Source organism: Bubalus bubalis, chromosome 12 (genome assembly GCF_019923935.1).
Source record: "Bubalus bubalis isolate 160015118507 breed Murrah chromosome 12, NDDB_SH_1, whole genome shotgun sequence".
Taxonomy (NCBI): Eukaryota; Metazoa; Chordata; class Mammalia; order Artiodactyla; family Bovidae; genus Bubalus; species Bubalus bubalis.
In genome coordinates, this window is record NC_059168.1 from 72,749,023 (window position 1) to 72,768,803 (window position 19,781).

The 19,781-nt window shown below is 38.6% G+C and overlaps 2 protein-coding genes across 2 annotated transcripts in view; one reads left to right on the forward strand and one right to left on the reverse strand.

Annotated features, from left to right (window-relative positions):
* Window positions 1–19,781, reverse strand: part of SELENOI (selenoprotein I) — a 48,069-nt gene that overhangs the window by 17,323 nt on the left and 10,965 nt on the right. The window contains exons 2-6 of the mRNA XM_006080850.4: window positions 12,300–12,368; window positions 11,755–11,863; window positions 9,419–9,493; window positions 2,574–2,836; window positions 1,560–1,668 (exon numbers count right to left, since the gene is read on the reverse strand). Of these exons, the coding sequence (XP_006080912.2) occupies window positions 1,560–1,668; window positions 2,574–2,836; window positions 9,419–9,493; window positions 11,755–11,863; window positions 12,300–12,368 (625 nt within the window). The remainder of the gene's footprint in view (window positions 1–1,559; window positions 1,669–2,573; window positions 2,837–9,418; window positions 9,494–11,754; window positions 11,864–12,299; window positions 12,369–19,781) is intronic.
* On the forward strand, window positions 6,319–8,327 carry LOC112578105 (ubiquitin carboxyl-terminal hydrolase 1-like). Its single transcript, XM_044926150.2, has one exon. The coding sequence runs from the start codon at window positions 6,670–6,672 to the stop codon at window positions 8,287–8,289; it is 1,620 nt and encodes a 539-aa protein (XP_044782085.2). The 5' UTR covers window positions 6,319–6,669; the 3' UTR covers window positions 8,290–8,327.

Below are 19,781 nucleotides of genomic sequence, written 5' to 3' on the forward strand. Positions count from 1 at the left end.
AGTGGAATAAACCATGAGGACAAATGGAACTGCAAAAAAATCAAAATCTTAAATGATTTTCGGTAATGATATCGTTGCTGATTTGGGTACTACATTCTGAGACTGTTATTGTTTTACGAAATAAAGCAAATGAATTTTTTGTGTCACTGAAAGCAAAGACTTTTGTCAGAGTTTAAAAGAAAAGCAAATATAAAATCAACAAAGTAAGATATCTATATTATCAAATTTGATTTGTATTTATTAGTATGAATTTTATGAGGTAGTTTATCAAAAAAACAAACTTTATTCCCTCACCTATCCACTGAAAGAATGGATTCCTAAGCAATGATCATCAGTATCTGTTATACCATTAGCTGAAGAGTTGAGGCAGAACTTTGGAACACAAGTACAAAACCTCAACCCTCTGGTCACTGTTGATACCATAAAAAGAGAGACAATTAGATACTATGTGCCTTCTAATGATACAATAGGTAGTACCATTACCTAACAAGTACTGTTGCCAAAAATGTATATACAAAGAGAATTGTAGCCTATTAAAGTATCTACTTAACATTCCAGAACTTACATATCAAAGATACCATTTTATCTCTAAATTAACATTTAAATGTAAAATGCAGAAATCTGCCTTAGGACAAGCTGCATAAATCAAAGATTCACTCATGGTAGCAGATGAAAAATAGCTAGCCTTTTCAAGGTAAAGAAATCACAGTTATACAGCCACCCAAAAATGAACATTTGGTAGATTACAGCAGGGTTCCTAAAATATCTGCAGTCCAGAGCGACAGAAAATCCCTAAACTAAGCCTTTTCTGAAAGCCAGTGCCTAATGCACCATCTTCTCGGCTGTTTCTAAGCCTTCAATCCCCACTCTGCAACCAAGGTTCACTGAGAGAAGGGGAAGGATTATTTTTTAGATAAGAGAACAGAGGAACAGCCAGTAAGTGTTTTTGTTGTTTTAACCCTACAAAGTTCTCAGTGCCACTCCTGGTGTCCCAAATAACAACCCAGATTCCTCTTCCTCTTTGCCCCTTTCCATAAAAATTTTCTCCCTGACTCAATTATCCTGTAGATATCCACTCTGTCTAAAATCAAAAAAGAAGCATTACCATGATCAAAACCTTTACTATGCATTCAGAGGCTTAAGAAAGAGTGTACCTGAGAGGAAAGAGGCTAAATTTTTGGAGTGGATGCATTATAAACACTGTGCTTTGTCATTCTATTTCCTCAAACTAATTATCTTTGATTTCGAGATATGCAGTGGGAATCAATACTGAATGTCCACCTAAATGAAGATCCTCCAATATCTAAATTAATTTGCATAGTTATTTTACAAGGTTTGTGTGATGTATTTTGGTATTTCCTTCTGATTAAATGCAGCTTGGTGCTGAACAAAAGCAAAACAAAGAAACCTTATTTTCCTTAATGGTTTGGTTGAAACCCTATAGGTTATAGGGTTGTTCTACTTGCTGGAGGGGAAAGAGTATTGTTGCTTGTTACAACCAAACACTGGCTTTGAAAACAAAGTGATGTTAAAACAGGCTTCAACATGGAGCTTCTTACCAAAGATCATTGCAGTGAATAGGTCTCTATATAAGAAATTAAACAGGAAAGGTTCATACCAGGCCTCAACTCCCACAACCGCAGTCACTATGTAGACAAAAGAAATAGTCTGGAAGGAAAATGCAGACAAAAGAATACAAAGCATTAACAGCTGGAAAGATCAGGCAATCAACAACGCTTTATGCAGCATAAGTCTAGGAAACAGTTTTAGTAACAGCAAAACATATGCCTAAATTTGATACTGTGGCAAGTCTTCTTGCCTTTAAATTTGGTTGTTTTTTCTTTAATAACTAACTTCTAGACAATGCAAGTGACTAGCCTCCTAAGGCACCTCATAAATTGGTTTAGCCACAGGATGATCCAATCTGCCCACCCAATCACCCTCTTCAAACACACTCCAACTTCTGATTCTTTACTGGAGCTTCAGATCAGATGGGCAAAATGGCGACACAAAAAGCTGGGATTTTAAGGCAGGGAGAGTTAATAGCAAGCCTTGGTAGTAAGAGAAAACTCTTAACTCACTGAAAAGCCGGCCATGAAGACAAAAAGCCAACAATTATATGTGCATAACTTTCTTCATAAAATCAACAGTTTAAATGAAGGTTTGTTAAGAAACTGTTCATTTTTTAGTGTAATAATGGCACTGTGTTTATATTTTTTTAAAAGAAATCTTACTACTTAAGAGATATACAGTAGCCTATTTATCATATGTCAAGATTTTCCTTTAAAATAATTGGGAGGTGGTAAGGTAAGGAAGAATATATATGAAATGAGACTGGTCATGTGTTAACTGCTGAAGCTAAGTAACAGGTACACAAGGGTTTCATATACATAAACTTTTGTACATATTTGAAATTTTCCATAAATAAGTAAAAATATATATAAAATAAAAAGGGGAAAAAATTTAAAGCACTCAGCAGCTCTAACCAAAAAAGCATAAGGTCAATAAAGAAGCAATGACAAACTCTCCCAAAAATGTATGGCAATGTTGAAAATTTAAGAACACATACTTACCACCTGGCTAATGTCATATCCCCATGGCAGGAAAAGAATCCCTGTGTTATACTTTTCCCAGTGAGACAGGATGAAAGAAAACAAAACTACCCATAGCAGGAGATAAAGAACAAAAACACTGACACCAGATGATCCTCGTCCAAAAATGGAATACACAGTGACAACAAAGTAAACACATGACCAACTATCCAGGCCATGGTCAAAAAGCTCCCCCAGCGGGGTGCTGGAATTGGTTCTGCGGGCTTGCTTTCCGTCCACACCATCTGCAACCGAAACACATTACATGGGGAAAGGTCAACGTCTGCACCAGAATGGAGAAAGTCATCTTTAATAAAATGGAGAGAAATGCAACAAAACATATCAGCATACCATAGAAATGTTAATTAACTAAAGTATAAACATAAGACAATACTATAAAAATCCAACCTTTAATTCCTACAATGCAAAGATTTCAGAAATAAAATCTGTAATCTCTCAAAGTTTAATCCAAAAATCAAAATGTTAAGTCACACTGAATGGTGTTTCCATCCGAAGAAACATTCTACTCTGAACTCTGAGCACTGAACTCTGAATTCCTCCAAATCTGCCTAGTAACTGAGTTGTTCCACTAGCCACAAATTCTGAACCCTCCAGAGAATACTCAGTAGTTGTTTATTATAATTTATACTCCTTGCTCTAGGATCCAAAAACACTCAGTACTTCAGTCATAACATCTGTTTCATTCTGTTACATATCACAGTCACTTCTTTACAGATGGACCACTTCCATAATTTTAAGTGTTTTCAGAAAAGGCTTTGCACATGGTGTTGAGTAATTAGAAGAATTAAATTTACTAAAACTGTACAACACACTATGGGGGGGGGGGGCGCGGTGCTGCACTGTGCAACTTGTGGGGTTTTAGTTCCCCAACCAGGAATCGAACACCAACCCTCGGTAGTGAAAGTGAAGAGTCCTAAACACTAGACCGCCAGGGAATTTCCACAATGTAGTATTCTTGTAGTATGGTGGCTCAGCGGTAAAGAATCCACCTGCCAATGCAGAAGACACAGGTTTGGTCCCTGGGTCAGGAAGATCCCCTGGAGTAGGAAACAGCTACCCACTCCAGTATTCTTACCTGGAAAAATTCCATGGACAGAGAAGCCTGGTGAGATACAGTTCATGGAATTGCAAAAAAGGCGGACATGACTTAGTGACTAAACAACAACTATTCTTGATGCTGTGAAGATTATAAAAATCTTAGCATAAACTAAGTTTGTACCCTCAAAGAGTTTACAGTTGAGAAAGGAGACAAAACATGACAGATATGCTGATATGATGAATCACAAACCACAGAAGAGTATAGAAAAGAGACAAGTTCTCTTCAGGCTAAGATAAACTAAACTGGCTTTCCAGACAAGATGAAATCTGAGTGGGTACATAAAGAATGAGTTGGACTTCAGTAGATAAGAGATAAAGAAGTGTGTCATTTCAAGAGGAGGGAGTGTTCTCAGCAAAAACACTAAGATGGAAAAGCACATGTGTGTGCAGAGAATGCCAAGTAGTTTAATTCAACCAGAAATGATACATGAAGAGTGCAGTATCAAGAGGCTAGAAGGGAGATTTGAGCCCATTTAAAAGTATCAGGGAGTCTGAGGAGCTACTAAAATTATCTGAGTGGAGTAAGAAGAGTGAAAGCCATGCAGTGTTTCAGGAAGAGAGACCTGACATCAGCGTGAAGGACAGGATGGGTTGAGACGGAATGTGGTAGGAATGAAAACCTGGAGGCGAGCAAGATACTAAGAAAATAAAAATGACAATGCAGTAAAACAGAGTGAGACAGAAGGACAAGAAGATCTGGGTAACTAAGAAAGTGGTAGTGTTACCAGAAAAAAGAACATCTGAAAAAGAGCAAGACTGATAGAAAAGATGCCGAGTACAATTTTATATGCTGAAATTGAAGTGCTGACAGGCTATCTACAGTAATGTCAAGCAACTCAACCTAAGGGTAATTTACTAGCAACTTAGAAGATAAATAAAGGCTAGATACTAACATGTGAGTCAACTCAATAGTGTTAACAATCAGGATTACCAGGGAATAACGAAGGAGAAAGAGAAAGCATGTTGGAACACCTTCATTTAGAGGCAGAAACAGAGAAGCCTGGGGGTATGGGGGAACGAACAGTAGAGGAAGAGAAAGGGATAAAGGAAGAGGGGAAGAGAGAGAGAGAACATACAACCCAGCCAAAAAGGAAGGCAAGAGACTGAATTATAAAAATTCTTCCTCCAAAGAAACAGTTTTGTTAATTAAATGCATCAGAATTAGACTAATTGTGGGGACTTTCCGGGTGGTCCAGCGGCTAAGACCCCACACTCCCAACACAGGTGGCCCAGGTTCATTCCCAGGAACTAGATCCCACATGCCGCAACTAAGGTTCTGCACGCCTCAACAAAGATCAAAGATCCTGCATGCCGCAGCTAAGACCCAAATTTACATACTGCAGTCAAATAAATAAATAAATACTCAAAATTAAAAGAAGTAAAGAATTAGACTAATTGCAAAGATTCAGAGTAAAGGAATTTAAAATTCCTTATCATTACTGTGTTTATCTAGCTCATCACAGTATTATCCCCAGTGACTAGCTCAGATTGTGGCAAAGACAGCCTTTAAAAATATTGTTGAGGGCCTATATGAAAGGATGAATCTCAAACTCCTGCCTGCACACTGATCTCTCTGTTATATAGGTTTGGGAGCTTTTTTGCCCCCAAGTAGCTAAAATATTTCCTAAAAGTCTTTTCTCATTATTTGCTGCCTTAATTTCCTATTCTCAGTGCCATTTCTGTGCAGTTACAAGTACTGAATCCATGAACTATGTAATGATTAGGTTTTTCTATGTCTTCTCATTGAACCCATTCTGGTTCCATACATCTGGGGTCTCATAATGTGTCATTTGTCTCATAATGTGTTTCATAATGTGTTTTCATAAAAAAGGCAATTCAGCTCCCATCCCATGTATTATGAAAAACCCACGAGAAAAATCTGGAGCAGTGCCCTGTGACCCAACACATTAATATTTCTGCAGCAAAACATAAGAACAGCCACACTGGTGGAATAAATGAAGATTATAAACTGTTAGTTCAAGGTAAGCTTTGCAACCAACAGTTCATGTTAGGTCAGGATTTTTGCCAGAATTGTGGCAACCTAAAACAGGTAGAGAACACAGTACTTCAAAAGACTCTTGAGACATGCTATGAAAAGCCAGAGCCTTCAGGCCACCCTCTCCTTGTCCCTATTCCTCCCGTGCAGTCCTTAGTAACCAAATTCTATAGCAAGAAAAAAAAATTTTTTTTGACTGTGCCACGCAGCCTGTGGGACCTCAGTTCCCTGACTAGAGATCAAACCTGGGCCCTCAGCCATGAAAGCGTGGAGTCCTACCCACTGGACAGCCTGAGAATTCCCTAGAGCAAAATTCAAAAACCAGCTTATCTTTAATAATGAATGCACAAAGCCTCTGTCTATAGAGTTTTAAAAAGAAAAAAACTAGTCTTTTGTCTAATTCTTAATTTCATTTTCTTCCTTCCCCACTCTTAACAGCTCTGGCCACTCACCACGCCAGGATTTAATCCCTGTACCAAATTATCCTGGTGTTACGAATACAAGTCATCTTTATCTGAAGAGACCTAAGCAACTTTAAGTCAGGGTCTGCTACTTCACGTTCATTTAAAAACCATATACTAGTGAGGAAGACCCTAGCGGTTGTGGCGCCCGGCTAGCGGAGCCGCTTCTGGCGCTCCTTGCCGTCCCGGGGCGGGGGCGGGCGCGGGAGGGCGCCGCTCCGGGGATGTAGTTGGTTCCCGCGCCAGGCAGGACCGAGCTGCAGCCCGGGTTCCCGCTCTTGAGCGCGAATGGTCACTTCCCCCGGGGAGGGCGATCGGGTCAGCTTTTCTGAGGATCGGGGGCCCGGAGAAGGGGCTCACCTGTCGCACCCGCACTTAGCGGGTTGGACTCGCCGGCGTCACCGCCGCGGACCTCGCTCTGGGCCATGATCAGATATGATTGGTGATTACAAGATCCCTGTATAAGTTAATTCCTGTCAACTGCTTGGAATTTGAGGAGAAAATGCCTGGTGTTATACCTAGTGAAAGTAATGGGCTTTCAAGAGGTAGTCCATCAAAAAAAAACAGACTTTCCTTGAAGTTTTTTCAAAAAAAGGAAACCAAGACAGCCTTGGATTTCACAGATACTCAAGAAAATGAAGAAAAGACTTCTGAATATAAAGGGTCTGAAATTGATCAAGTTGTTCCTGCGGCACAGTCCTCGCCTATAAACTGTGAGAAGAGAGAAAACTTGCTACCATTTGTGGGACTGAATAATCTCGGCAATACTTGTTATCTTAATAGTATACTTCAGGTATTATATTTTTGTCCTGGTTTTAAATCTGGAGTGAAGCACTTATTTAATATTATTTCAAGGAAGAAAGAAGCCCTAAAAGATGAAGCCAATCAAAAAGATAAGGGAAACTGCAAAGAAGATTCTTTGGCAAGTTATGAACTAATATGCAGCTTACAGTCCTTGATCATTTCAGTTGAACAGCTTCAGGCTAGTTTTCTATTAAATCCAGAAAAGTACACTGATGAACTTGCTACTCAGCCAAGGCGACTACTTAACACACTCAGGGAACTCAACCCTATGTATGAAGGATATCTACAGCATGATGCACAGGAAGTATTACAGTGTATTTTGGGAAACATTCAAGAAACATGCCAACTCCTAAAAAAAGAAGAAGTAAAAAACGTGGAAGACTTATCTACTAAGGTAGAAGAATATCAGAAAGAGGAAATGAGTGATAATAACAGCATGGAGATGGACAATATGAGGCATTCTGAAGACTATAAAGAAAAACTCCCAAAAGGAAATGGGAAAAGAAAAAGTGATGCTGAATTTGGTAACATGAAAAAAAAAGTTAAAATCTCCAAGGAACACCAGTCTTCGGAAGAAAACCAGAGACAAACCAGATCAAAAAGAAAAGCTGCAGGAGATACATTAGAGATTTCTCCTAAAATAATCCCCAAGCACATTTCTGAAAATGAGAGTACAAGACCCTCCCAAAGGAAATCAAAAGTTAAAATAAATTGGTTAAAGTCTGCAGCTAAGCAACCCAGCATTCTTTCCAAGTTCTGTAGTATGGGTAAAATAGCAACAAACCAAGGATCCAAAGGACACTGTAAAGAAAATGAATATGATCTTGAAGAGGACTTGGGGAAGTATGAAAATGATAATACGACTAATGATTGTGAACTTGAGTCTCCAGGGAATAATGATATGCCCATTAATGTTAATGAAGTTAAGCCCATAAACAAAGGTGCAGAGCAAATTGGTTTTGAGCTAGTGGAGAAATTATTTCAAGGTCAGCTGGTATTATGGACTCGTTGCTTAGAATGTGAAAGTTTAACAGAAAGAAGAGAAGATTTTCAAGACATCAGTGTACCAGTGCAAGAAGATGAGCTTTCCAAAGTAGAGGAGAATTCTGAAATTTCTCCAGAGCCAAAAGCAGAAATGAAGACCCTGAGATGGGCAATTTCACAGTTTGCTTCAGTGGAAAGGATTGTAGGAGAAGATAAATATTTCTGTGAAAACTGCCATCATTATACTGAAGGAGAACGAAGTCTTTTGTTTGACAAAATGCCTGAAGTTATAACTATTCATTTGAAGTGCTTTGCTGCTAGTGGCTTGGAGTGAGTATTCTAAAGTTTTATTCAAAATACTATGATATTTACTATAAAGGAAAAAAAAGATCATTTTAACTCTTGCTAATATTTCTTAGACTATCAAAATCATTTTATTCAATAAATAACATAAAATATGTCTTAAAAAAAAAAAAAAAAAACCATATACTGAGTGCCTCCCATGTAGCAGGTACTGTTCTTAACACTGGGCACCCAATGAACTAAATAAAGCACTCACCCTCAAGGAACTTATATTATACACACACACACACACACACACACACACACACAAAAGGAGGAGGGGGTACACCACACAACTTGTAGAATCTTAGTTCCCCAACCAGGAGTGCAATTCCCACCCTGTAAAAAGCGCAGAGTCCTAACCACTGGACCACCAGGCAATTCCCAAGGAACTTACATTTTAGAGTAGACAGACAACATACAAGTGGGTCATATGGTTTTAGGCACAATGGAGAAAAATAAAGCAGGGAAGGAGACCTGAAGAATGCAGGACAAGCCACGCCGATGATCCCAACTAAACGTACTCTTGGCAGACTAGATGCTGTGGCCTGACCCAGTGGACTTCCCTGACCACTGCTTCCACCAAACAAAAACTAATCACTTCTGTGTTTGTTCCCCTGCTGTACTCTATTATAGCACCTTTCTCAGTATTCTGCAACTATTTGACATGTCAGTACTGCTTCCCAAACTCATGGCAAAAATGATGTCTTATTCCAGAGTTGGGAAATATTTTTTGTAAAGGGTCAAAGAGTACATAGTTTAGACACTGTGGGCCAAATGGTCTCTGTTGCAACTACTCAACTATGCCTCTGCCATAGGAAAGCAACCACAGACATGCAGAGGAATGAGCAGTAAACCACCACTTACAGAAACAGACAATGGGCCAGATTTGGCCCACAAGTGGCAGTCTACCAACGCCTATCCTATTCTCCAAATTCCTAGCAAATGACAATATTCTTCACAGAGAAACTCAAGAATATATTTATCAAGTTAAACAGGATATTAATAAACCCTAGTTAAAATGAATTAAACATAGGAGAAAACGTTAATTTACTGGGTAGCTAACCTTGTTGACAGTTTTGCCAGCCATTGACTAAAATGAATATTTGCCAATTTCTTACCTAGAGTGTAGGCCATGAAGTTGAGGATGCCCACTACAATCCAGACCCAGTCGGGTACATGCTTGTGACCCGGTGCTGAAAGGAAAGCAACACCAGTTTTAATGCAGTCTAAGTACAATTGTTGGAACCATAGCCTATACTGTCAAAAAAGAAATGTTTCTCTTTATTAAATAGAAGCTGAAATACTTTATAGTGTATCTTAAATGCATAACTAGGTAAATATTAGACTATATCAGCAAACTCTGACAAAACCCAAGAAGTAACTGCCCAACCCTCATAAACAATAAGCATTTATTTTGAGCTTTAATCGTAACTGAAGACTGAATGTTCTTCTTTACTTGAAAATTACTTATGTGCCTAGAATGAAAAATGTTTTTGGAATTTAAAAAATGCTTGTGTTTAATCCAATCCTTGTTGTTTATGATTATACTACAAACATGTAAAAAGCCTCAACCTATACTCTCTCACTAAATTATTAGCTGAACAAAAGACCTTCGGATTTGGGTATAGATAAATCACCTCAACTGGATGATTTAGTCATCAGGATCATTCTGAAATGTCTGGACCTCACTTTTTCCCCCTAAGATAGAACAAGTGAGCTTCAGGAGGTCTGGGTTCTAGTCCTGGCTCTATAATCAACCAACAGTGTAGCCTTGAATATATTATCTAACCTTTCCTGATTTCCACTTCCTAAAAATACTAGGACTAGATAGTTCATCTGGTCCTTCAAGTTGTATGACTTGGGGAAATATATATATATAGTTACATATTTTAGAGCTAAGTAAATAATTTTATTTAGTCAAAGGAAATACTATTTCTAGTCACAAAGATTTTGAGGCTGTTCTGAGGATTGAAATACAATTTTTTTTTTTAAAAACCCACTTAATATCAAAATCGTGCTTCATGAAATTTAATCTTTCACATGGTACTTTATGATATTCAATTACCATTTTATTGCACATAGAGGAGCAATGGTTAAAATTTTCAGTTTATCAAGTCAGGCATAGGTAGAGTTTCAATATTCAGAATTCTTATAATATCAAAAGTCATTAAATGTTTAAAACTCTAAATTCTCCTACAAACACAAAGTTTTGAGAGATTGTTAGTTTCTCTAGGTCAGTGCACAAAAGTCTGCTGAACCCATAACACAGATGAAATACAGTATTAAACTCCTAACTATATCATTTGTAAGTATTCTTATTGGAAAATATATCCTCTAACTTAGAATGCAAAAAACACTCATCTACCTCCATCTTTCTATTCTTCTCAACTTCATCCACCTGTTGAGCAATTAAAAAAAACACTGTCTCCCACATATGCCCTCCCCCCGCCCCAACCCCAAATACACTCCAGATTCTCTCTGGCCAGGGCAGAAGCTGGGTGTGGAAGGAAGAAAAGACCAACAGGTCTGAAAGAAGACACTGGGAAAAGGCTGAAACTGCCTCCAAAGGAACATTTTTCCTCTCCTCAGTAAGGGCGCAGACTTCTGTCAATAAATATTTAAGGTCTAACAACCATTTTCAGGGGGCTTCCCTGGTGGCTCAGTGGTAAAGAATCTGCCTGTAATGCAGGAGACCAGGGTTTGATCCCTGGGTTGGGAAGATTCCCTGGAGAAGGGAATGGCTACCCACTCCAGTATTCTTGCCTGGAAAATTCCATGGACAGAGGAACCCAGCAGGCTAAAGTCCATGGGGTCACAGTCAGACATGACTGAGAGATGAACATTTTCACTTCACTTTTCAACCATTTTCAGAGGAAACTGGGAGTTATTAAAGGCAAGTACAAATGCTGTGCAGAGGGCAAGAGAGATCATGTTCCCTCTATAAAAGGGGGACTTTTATTCGATAACTAGAAAGAGGGAAGGGATATTTCTGGTAGGTTTGTTGGGCCATGCTTATATTCTTTTGAGGCAAAACGTCACAGTCCTAATTTTCCATCTTTTTATAAATCCAATTACTCTTTATATACAAAAACCTCACTGCTTTTTAGATAGCATATCCAAATTCTAGAAGTCAAGTTGGTTTCTAGAACTTCTTAGAAGCATACATAACAGATTGTGAAAGCACAACTTAGCTTTTACACCCAATTCTAACATTTTATATACCCTCACTGACTTGATGAACAAATGAGTTTGAACAAGCTCTGGGAGTTGGTAATGGACAGGGAAGCATGGTGTGCTGCAGTCCATGGGGTTGCAAAGAGTTAGACATGACTGAGCAACTGAACTGAACCGGTAATATTCAAAACTTTTCAGAATTGCAAGCATCTTAACAGAATCAGAAAATAGCCATATCTTATTTTCTATTTAAGATTTTATATTAAAGCAATAATCATACCTGAAGCATAAAAGTCAGGATCAAAGTATGCCAAAAGTAGAAAATTGAACACAACCAGCAGAAAGCCAGAGAAGGTTATCAGATTTGGAGCCAGCCAAGTAGGAAATACCTATTTTTTTCAAGATAATTACAAAATAATTAAAGTAGTGAAATTTCTGTCCATTACATACCACAACATACAAATCTGTCATAATAAAAGCCATAAATTTGGATTATATGTAGGAGTTATATACATTAAATTGCAAATCATAATCTCCAGTTAATAGAAATAAGCATTTTTATTTTCTATGTTTTAAATAATTCTATAATCAACAAACTTTTATAATCATAACATTATATTTTAGAAGCATTTTATAAATATAATAGATCTAGAGTATAAACTTATACTTCAGTGATAAGATAAATCAAAAGGTATGTGACTAAGGGAAGGGAGGATGGGAGAGGCAGTTTCTCTAAGTGTCTTATTGTTACATCTGCAATACTCCATAAAACAGTTTAAAATATTTAAACTTTACTAAAACCCAAATGCTTATTAATCATCTTACCTTTACTACAGTGTTCCAAAATGGGTGCATGACATACAGAGAGAGTGGATTGGTATCCACAGCACTGTACTGTTAAGAAATGAAAGAAAATATTCAGTTAATCCTTGCATAACAGCACGCGGAGCAATATTTCTCAAATGAAAATAATAGTACAAAAATAACCTAAAGAATATATCTACTTATATGATGTCCTTATCTAAATAACAGAACTAGAAAAGCATGAATGGGGTAAAGATGGCCAAGTACAGCCAGATTTCTTTTTACTCAAATCAGCTTTTATAATATTACAATGTGGCAGCAGAAACTTTTATATTGCTTTCAAGTGCTCACCTACTATGCAGGATAATAAGCATCCTGTGCACTCACAAACAGGCCACTCAGGCAACCTCCTTCATCACTCTCAACTAATGACAATCTTGCTGCTTCACCCTTTACACCATTACTAATGCACTAACTAGTGGTACAATCTTGGGCAAGTTACTTAAATCCTCTTAGTTTTTTCACCTATAAAATTAGGATCAAAGTTTTACCTCAAATGATTGCCATAAGGATTAGATAAACTAATACCATACATGAAGCACTAAGAAGAGTACCTAGCCCACAGGAAGTGCTGTATGTATAAGCATTATGTGTCGTTAAGAGTGTTTTGAGCACCAAAAGAATGACAGATCCCTTCACAGCAGGAAAATGGATTCCTTAAATAAACAAAGGAAGAAAAGAACAGGTTACATTATATTCAAAGGTATGCCCCAACTGTTAAGCTATTTAGTAAAACTTTGAAAAATTCTAACAAAATATCTGTATCAGTTCAGTTCAGTCGCTCAGTTGTGTCCAACTCTTTGCGACCCCATGAATCGCAGCACGCCAGGCCTCCCTGTCCATCACCAACTCCCGGAGTTCACTCAGACTCACGTCCATTGAGTCAGTGATGCCATCCAGCCATCTCATCCTCTGTCGTCCCCTTCTCCTCCTGCCCCCAATCCCTCCCACCATCAGAGTCTTTTCCAATGAGTCAACTCTTCACATCAGGTGGCCAAAGTACTGGAGTTTCAGCTTTAGCATCATTCCTTCCAAAGAACACCCAGGGCTGATCTCCTTTGGAATAGACTGGTTGGATCTCCTTGCAGTCCAAGGGACTCAAGAGTCTTCTCCAACACCACAGTTCAAAAGCATCAAGTCTTCGGCACTCAGCCTTCTTCACAGTCCAACTCTCACATCCATACATGACCACGGGAAAAACCATAGCCTTGACTAGACGGACCTTTGTTGGCAAAGTAATGTCTCTGCTTTTCAATATGCTATCTAGGTTGGTCATAACTCCTTCCAAGGAGTAAGCGTCTTTTAATTTCATGGATGCAATCACCATCTGCAGTGATTTTGGAGCACCCCCCAAAAAAAGTCTGACACTGTTTCCACTGTTTCCCTATTTAATTACGTAATACTTAAAGAGTCATGTTTGAAAAAAAAAAAAAAAAAAGAGTCATGTTGATGACTTATTCATCAGAGATAGACATACTGGAGTGCCTGGCATGTAGGAAGCACTCACTACATTCAAAGAAGAAGGGATACAAAATTGGTAAGGAACAATTCTCATCCTCAGGAACTGGGAATATTACCTAATTTAACAAGCTGACATATAAAAGATGGCATACTAGTCAAATGCTTGAAAAAAGTTTCAACTGTGTTTTATACTTATGTTCAGTATGACTATAAAATAAGTAGTAAGCACTTCATCTGATTTAAAAAAAAAGATCATTAAAGATCAAAATTTCTTCCTGAATTTTTTTTTTGCCCCACTCCGGATCTTCCTTCCCGCCCTGCCCCTGCAACTTTAGCGCCCCCGAATCCCGCTCCCCTCCTGAACGTTTTATAGATATGCAGGAAATGTTTCCCATCAGTGTTTCAAGATTCAAAAGTGAGATGGAGCAAAAAGTAAATAAATAGAAATCATTTAAAATACTGCTCACAAAGAGTCAGCTAGGAAGTCAAATGTTTATTCAACAGAACCCATGTCTGAGTGCCTCCACTTCTCCAACTCATTTGGACAAAATGGGATAACTTAGAAGAAAATGATGAAGAAGAACTCTGTTCAGAGCGAGAAGCTCTGCAGCTGCACCCAGACTCTCAGAAGAAGCCCCCCTTACATGAATATTACGGTTTGTGCTAAAATCAACTTCTACTTGCACAGTTCTCTACAGTCTACAAAGCTTTTCCACATAACAGATACCATGACATCTGAACCTCTGCAAAATGAACATGACTGTAACTGAGAGGACCACCTGAATTTAAGTTTTCAGACTGAGGACATAAAACCAACATGAACACCGAAAGCTGCCGAAGACAAAGCGGGAGGGCCCTGGCCTCCTCCGTTTCACCAAGGTCCAAACCCAGACCCACATGATGTAGTCAGCAGGTCACATAAGCGGGAAAACCAGACATTTCAAGTCTACCACCTGCTGCAAAGTACAAAAGTTGAATAAAGTCCAAATTAGAAGAACACAGTTCAAGACATCACACAAATAGTTAATACAATGTACAGAGTACAATGCTTAATTCAAATGTTTGCTGAATGCATCTCATTCAGCAGCTTTCCATAATTCGAACTTGGATCTAAAAGGTCATTTACTCATGGTATTTTGATTAGAAAAGCTCCTCTATAAATTTGGAGTTTTACCTCTAAATCTCTATTTCAGGGGAACAGTAGAAGTATGAAAAGATTACAAAACTCAATACAAAACGGTGTCTGCCTAACTGGATTTTTTACATTTAATAACAGCTGGTAAGCTCAAGTATAGCGAGAAAATTTAATATGAGATTACAAAAGGTAGCCAACAATAAACCTAAAGAGTGCTCTGCGGTTTAGCCTTACACATTTGAGTATTTTTTCAAGGTCACATATCACCTGGTATAAACAAAGAAACTCAAAACTGTCTTGTGAATCAATAGGAGGAAAGAAGAATGAGTCAAACCTTTCATATGCCTGAAACAACACGCAAAATGTAAACTTTTAAAGGTGCCAAACTAGATTCAGTTAATGCCTGTCAAATATATTTTTATTTTCTATTGGAATGATGTTTTGGTAGACACCAGAATATCTGAATCAGGTAATAACCCCTGTTAAGGCCTGCAGAACTTGCTTGATCTATTGGGTTGGCCAAAAAGTTCGTTCGGGTTTTTCCTTGGTCCCAAAGTTTTTGGCCAACCCAGTACAATCTGTTGGGCTTCCCTGGTGGCTCAGACAGTGAATAATCCACCTGCAGTGTGGGAGACCTGGGTTTAATCCCTAGCTTGGAAGATCCCCTGGAAGAGGGCATGGCAACCCACTCCAATATTCTTACCTGGAGAATCCCCATGGACAGAGGAGCCTGGTGGACTACAGTCCATGGGGTCAAGAGTTGGACACAACTGATCAACTAAGCACAGCACAGCACAAAACAATGTTAGGCCAGACGAAGCCAGTGCCCTGGAGAAATGCTTGCAAACCACAGCCTGAGTTTGAGAATCATTCCAAGGCAAAATCTCAGAAATCCAACAGTTCAGGAGGCGTGTAGTTCTCATGTGCCTGACTCTCACCTACGTGAGAGGTGAAAGTCATCGGGCCTCTTTACATTTTTTAATTTCTGGCCATGCCTCATAGCATGTGTGATCTTAGTTCCCCCACCAGGGACAGAACTCATACCCCCTTGCTGCGGAGTGCCAACCACTGGACTACTAGGGAAGTTCCAGGCCTCTTTTTAAATGCTTCTGGTTACCAAAACACTCATTACTTCTAAAAAGACCCCAATCCAATGTTAAAACAATTTTTCTACACGATAACAAAATCCTCCCCTCGCTCCATACTTCCTATCATGTTTTCAATTTCCCTTACACAGCTAAACAGATAAGGTTCTGATTTTTCTTCCAAACAATAATGCTTTCCATATTTGAAGATGGTTCTCCTTGTCGCACTAAATCTTCTCTTCACCTGGTTAAAAAATCTCACATTCATTGTGCTGCTCCTCTCTGGTCACAGTTTCATTCCCCTTCATCATCATAGTCAAGCTCTCTAGACAGAAGTTGGAAAACTTATTCTGGAAAATGCCAGAAAGTCTAAATATTTTAGGCTTTGCAGGCCATATGGTCTCTGTAATAAATACCCAACACTGCCACTGAAGCAGAAGGAAATCACAGAAAATAAGAAAACAAATGGGCATGTTGTGCTAAAACTTTATCCCCAAAACAGGGTGTCTGGGGGCTTTAGTCTGACAACCAGTGCTCCATTCAATCCATTTTGTTGTTAAACCAACACAAAAGTGTGATTCAGAGCAAAAGGAACATTTCAAGTGGTGCATGAGTACAAAGAACAAGAACTATTAGCCCTTCTTCCTCAATAACTTATTTCTCAAACAGGTGCTCAACACTGTATTAATTTCCCATGGAAACAAAGTCATTCTAAAGACTTAGACACAATTTCAGTCACCTGAACTCCTCTGACCTTTCTTATACAGACTGCAAAGCCACCTTTCTCTATATTCATATGAAGCTAATTATTGGATTCTAAGTGTAAGACCCTACATTCACCATTTAAACACTTCATCCTGCTAGAGATCACTCATCTTTCTGATCTCCTTGGGGGTAAGACTCAGTAATCCACATACTAACTATGCACCCCCAAATTCTTAGCATGTAAAGCTGGGCTTCCCAGGTGGCTCAGTAGTAAAGAATCTGCCTACCAAGCAGGAGACACGGGTTCAATTCCTGGGTGGGTTCAACCCCTGGAGAAGGAAATGGCAACCCACTCCAGTGTTCTTGCCTAGAAAATCCCAGGGACAGAGGGCCAGGCTAGTCCATGGGGTGAGAAAAGAGTCAGATGTGACCTAGCAACCAAACAACAAACAAAACTGTCATATTAGCAATGACTTCATCTAAGTCTCTATAAAAATGTGGATCAAGGTTGAATTTCTAAACAGTCTCCTCAAGATTGCTATTCACACATTTAGTCATTTTTATTGGGTATAGAATTCTGTACCGTCACCAATGGCAATTAGTCAACCTTGCCCACAAAGAAGTCTTAATGAAATCCAGAATTACCTTAGATAATATTTTGTCAAATATTAGAAAGTTGCAAGGCTTTTTTTCTTTTTACTTCAGTACAAGTCTGGAAATAAAGCAGGGTTCATTCTTCATTCATTTATTAAGTCAACAAATATGTGTGACTGAGTACCTGTGACTGTGCCAGGCACTGTGCTAGGCCGCCAGAAAGAGTGTGGTGAACAAGCCCAAAATGTGTCCTGTGTTCACCAAGCCCACAGTCTTGGGTGAGAAAGACGCTAAGCAGGAAAACAAGTCATAATCACAGCTGTGATCAATACCATGAAAAGCAATAAATGGGGTGCTGTCCCAGAGGACCAGGAATGTGTCTAAGGTGCTCAGAAAAAGCTTCTCTGAGGAGGGGACACTAAAGCTGAGTCCTAGAAGATAAGACAGGTAAAGAATGTACAAGATAGGACAGTGAGTCAAACAAAAGTGAGACTACTAAAGAGAAGATAGTGTTGAAGATTCCATTTATATGAATTTCAAAATCAGACAAAATTAATTTATGGCAAAAAGAGATAATAACAGTCTGATGAGAGGGACTAAATGGGGGCCCTCTGAGGTGCTAGAAATAATTCTGTTTCATGACCTGGGTGACGGTTACATGGGTATGCATAAATGCAAAAATTCATTAAATTATATACTTAAGATCTGTGCATTTGTATACAATTTATACCTTAAAAATAAGAGAGAAAATAAAGAATATATGTGTCACAGTATGCACGTGTGTATGTGTGTATGTGCATGCAGTTTTTAGGTAAAAATTGGGAAAGAGGGAGGGTACATGCCAAGACACCTTCTAAAGCAGAGAACAAAATGTGGGAAGACCACAAAGTGGAGGAAAGCCACTCCACAGCTCAGTGAATGAACAAGGAAGAGTGGTATGAAATAACACTGGAGACGTGGGCAGACAACACCCAAAAGGTCCACAGTGAGATTTATTTTATCATAAACCCGATGCATGTCCTGATTATATTTTTAAAGGAACACAAAGGCAAAAGTGCAAAACAGTTACAAGAGTGCTACCGTATACCAGGCCAGTGGCAATTATTGGTTAGGCTAGAAGCAGGACAAGACTCTAAACTACTTCTAAAATATGCTATTAAGTGCCCATTTTTGAGAAGGACACTAGAAATGTGAGTCTCCTCTTAATTTCAAAAGGAAATTGGCTCCAGCAAAAGGAAAACTATGGAACCACTTCCTTGTACAGGTACTGTATTTTAAATCTCTTCTGTAAACTGATAAGAAAACTGATAAATTGACACATCTCTTTGCACTAAATGCAGAGCTCTGACCAACTTATTAACCAGACTGAGGCTAGCGTCCCATCTAGTATACTTGCTTTGTCTTCTGATCAATATAAGGAAGAAGTCTCTAACTATCAAATGATTGCCTGTCTTTACCCACTTGAAAAATAAACTTTACACTTATAAAACATATTTTAGTTAACCACGGAACTCCATGAAGTATGGACTGAGTACAAGCTAATAATAGTTCATAAACCGCACTGATTGTTAATCATTTCAGATGTAAGCAAGCTCAAACTGATGTTTCTGACTTTTTAAAATTACTCTCCAAATTCCTGACTTCTACATCATCCATGATTTTAGGAATAAAAAGCAGGACAGTCACAAAGAACCAATTTTGATTCCCAACTGGGTTCACTATATTAAACTGTTTACTGCTCATACCAACTTTCCAGATATCTCTTAAATGAAAGAAACACATTATCATCCTTTCTTAAGAACTCAGGGGAGAGAAAAGAAATGTCAAGTTTCTTCTCTCAAGTGTCTGTGTGGTATTAATATGGTATGGAGGTCAGTCCCCTGCTGAGGGGTCTCAGGACTCAACCATGTTTAGCTGTAAGTCTCTATGAGGACAGGATCCGTTGTGGTCAACATGTGCTCTACCAATCCCGCAGCAGATTTCTTTAGCAATGGCATTCCAAGCCTCTGGGCAGTCACTTAAGCACAAAACATAAAACAAAAGATCCCAATTATTAAAAACTGTTAGTCACTCAACAAATATGAAGGCAATCAAAAGAACTACCTTCACATACAAATGTGGGACTCACCAGACAGTTGGCATTTTACAGTAACAGTTAAGAGAAGGGAGACGGCTTTCCAGCCTGATCCTGTCTGCATCTGTCACACAGTAGGAGCTCAATAAACAAGGCGAAGGAGAAAAGGAAAGATATATACATTTGAATGCAGAGTTCGAAGAATAGCGAGGAGAGACAAGAAAGCTTTCCTCAGTGATCAACGCAAAGAAATAGAGGAAAACAATAGAATGGGAAAGACTAGAGACCTCTTCAAGAAAATTAGATGCCAAGGGAACATTTCATGCAAAGATGGGCACAATAAAGGACAGAAATGGTATGGACCTAACAGAAGCAGAAGATACTAAGAA